The sequence below is a fragment of the Rhinolophus sinicus genome, chromosome 14 (genome assembly GCF_057876585.1).
Source record: "Rhinolophus sinicus isolate RSI-liver-muscle chromosome 14, RSI-T2T, whole genome shotgun sequence".
NCBI classification, from domain to species: Eukaryota; Metazoa; Chordata; class Mammalia; order Chiroptera; family Rhinolophidae; genus Rhinolophus; species Rhinolophus sinicus.
In genome coordinates, this window is record NC_142514.1 from 176,961,088 (window position 1) to 176,963,444 (window position 2,357).

At 39.7% G+C, this 2,357-nt stretch overlaps 1 protein-coding gene across 1 annotated transcript; it reads right to left on the reverse strand.

The window, feature by feature from the left end:
* On the reverse strand, positions 1–1,048 carry LOC109435465 (olfactory receptor 5M5). Its single transcript, XM_019713400.3, has one exon. It carries the CDS (start codon positions 985–987, stop codon positions 1–3), a length of 987 nt encoding a protein of 328 aa, XP_019568959.2. The 5' UTR covers positions 988–1,048.
* Between the last annotated feature and the right edge of the window lie 1,309 nt (positions 1,049–2,357).

The following is a 2,357-nucleotide window of genomic DNA, read 5'->3' on the forward strand; positions in this document are numbered from 1 at the left end:
TTAACTTATAAAGAAAGGTACACTGTGATTTTGCTCCGAACATACATTTCTTCTGATCAATTTCCGAAAAGCTATTTTTACATCCTTGTTCCTCAAACTATAAATGATGGGGTTCAACATAGGGCTTACAAAAGTGTAGAAAACAGCAAGGATTTTGGACTGCTCCACTGAACTGTCCGTGGGAGGTCTCACATACATGCAGAACAGGGTGCCATAAAACACAGTCACTGCCACCAGATGGGACCCACAGGTGGAAAAAGCTTTGTGTCTGCCTTCAGCAGAACGCATCCTCAGGATGGCCATGAGAATGAAGAGGTAGGAGACAAGGATTATGAGGAGGGAGTTGGAGAGGTTAAATCCTGCTACCACGAACATGGATGTCTCCTTAATGAAAGTGTCAGAGCAGGAGAGTCGGATGAGGGGCGGGTCGGCACAGTAGAAGTGATTAATGACATTGGAGCCACAGAAGGTCAAGCGGTAGGTCCACATGGTTTCCATCAGGCCACTAAGGAACCCATAGGCATAGGGACCAGCAATCAGACGAATACAGAGCCCTTTGGACATCTTGCTGCTGTAAAGCAAAGGGTTACAGATGGCCACATACCTATCATAAGCCATTACAGCCAGCATGTAATATTCAGTAATCACCATGGCAATGAAAAAATAACACTGGACTAAACACGCAGCATAGGAAATGGTTTTCCTTTCTGATAAGAAGTTCACCAACATCTTGGGAGTCACGTTAGTGGAATAGCACAAATCCAAGCAGGACAAACTGGCAAGAAAGAAGTACATGGGGGTGTGGAGGCGTGAATCCATCCTGATCAATACCAACATCCCGAGGTTCCCTCCGACAGTGATCAGGTAGATCACCAGGAACAGCACGAAAAAAATGGGCTGAAGCTCCGGACGATCTGTTAATCCCAAGAGAATAAATTCAGTCACCAAGGTGGAATTTCCTCTGACCATTTTCTTAGGTGCCAGCATTGTTCTCTTAGATGAATTAAAATAAAGATGGGAATGAGAAGTCCATCGTGTGTTTCTTCTCTCTCATGCTTTCATTCTCCTTCTCTCTCCTTCCACTCTCCTCTCACACATAACTATTATTAAACAGAGACCGAGACGATGGGAGCTGGGACAATAGTTTAGTGGTTACCAGAGGGTAAGGGGGGTGGGGGGTGGAAGATGAGGGTAAAGGGGATCAAATATATGGTGATGGAAGGAGAACTGACTCTGGGTGGTGAACACACAATGGGATTTATAGACAATGTAATACAGAATTGTACACCTGAAATCTATGTAATTTTACTAACAATTGTCACCCCAATAAATTTAAAAAATAAATTAAAAAAATAAAAATAAAGAGGCAACCAAAAAAAAAAGAAGAAGATCATGGCCCCTACTAGCTAGGTGTATAAAGTGCAGTTGATTCCCAAAGAGAATGACTCCTGTGACACCAACTTGCTTTGGAATGGGGGAAGTATGACCCAAAGTCTGTCTGAAAATGGATTGAGCCCCCACTGACACTTGCAATTCACTATAAAATCAGGGGCTTTATAATTGAGCCCAGGAATGATGTGAACAAAATGGTGACGGTGTATTTGAAAACATTTTTGCAGTCACTAACATGTGTGCATATTTAGAAGTTCAACCTTTGAGAACTGCACTCCTTACCTGCTATATTAGAGCCCAGAATTATAGAGGTTTGAAGAAAATGCTCTGGGGCCTGTTTTACTGCTGTAACGATGAAATATAGGAGATTGTGGTATTCCTATGCAAACAGACCAAAGATAAGGACCACAGATTTGGAAATAAAGCCCTATACGAATTACCAATGAAAGAATTTTCAGAAGAGTTTGTATGAATGAAAACAAGAGAGACATGGAGAGGGGAAAAGAGAAGTGGCCAAAAGTTTTACTGGCTTATCCATTTTTTTTTTAATTTAACCAAGAAAGCATTTAAGTGGTTTATAGCATATAACAAAATTTGGCAAATTGTGCTGCTGGTGGAAAACAAATTTGTCTAAACTTTCTAGAGGGCTGTGTGGATACCTCAACCTTCTTTATCACAGACTATAATGTTCAGAAGTTATAAAACAAACACTAATTAAGAGAGAATTATTCTTAGCACAAAGGTCAGATGTTACTAATTATAATGAAAGGATTATACATTCAGATAATATTATCAGTTCAGATAATATTGATTATAATGGAAGAAAAAAATGAGAAATCTTTGTGCCAGGCATCTGGAGAATATTATTTTCATTATGTATTCTTATTGTTGTCATGTGTTATTTCATAAGTGATAGACTAAATGGGATAAGGAATCAAATTTAAAATGCCTATGGCATTTAGAAA

What these genes read in the sequence shown, in the direction of transcription:
- LOC109435465 (XM_019713400.3), bottom strand. Translation starts at nt 987, where the DNA reads ATGCTGGCACCTAAGAAAATGGTCAGAGGAAATTCCACCTTGGTGACT.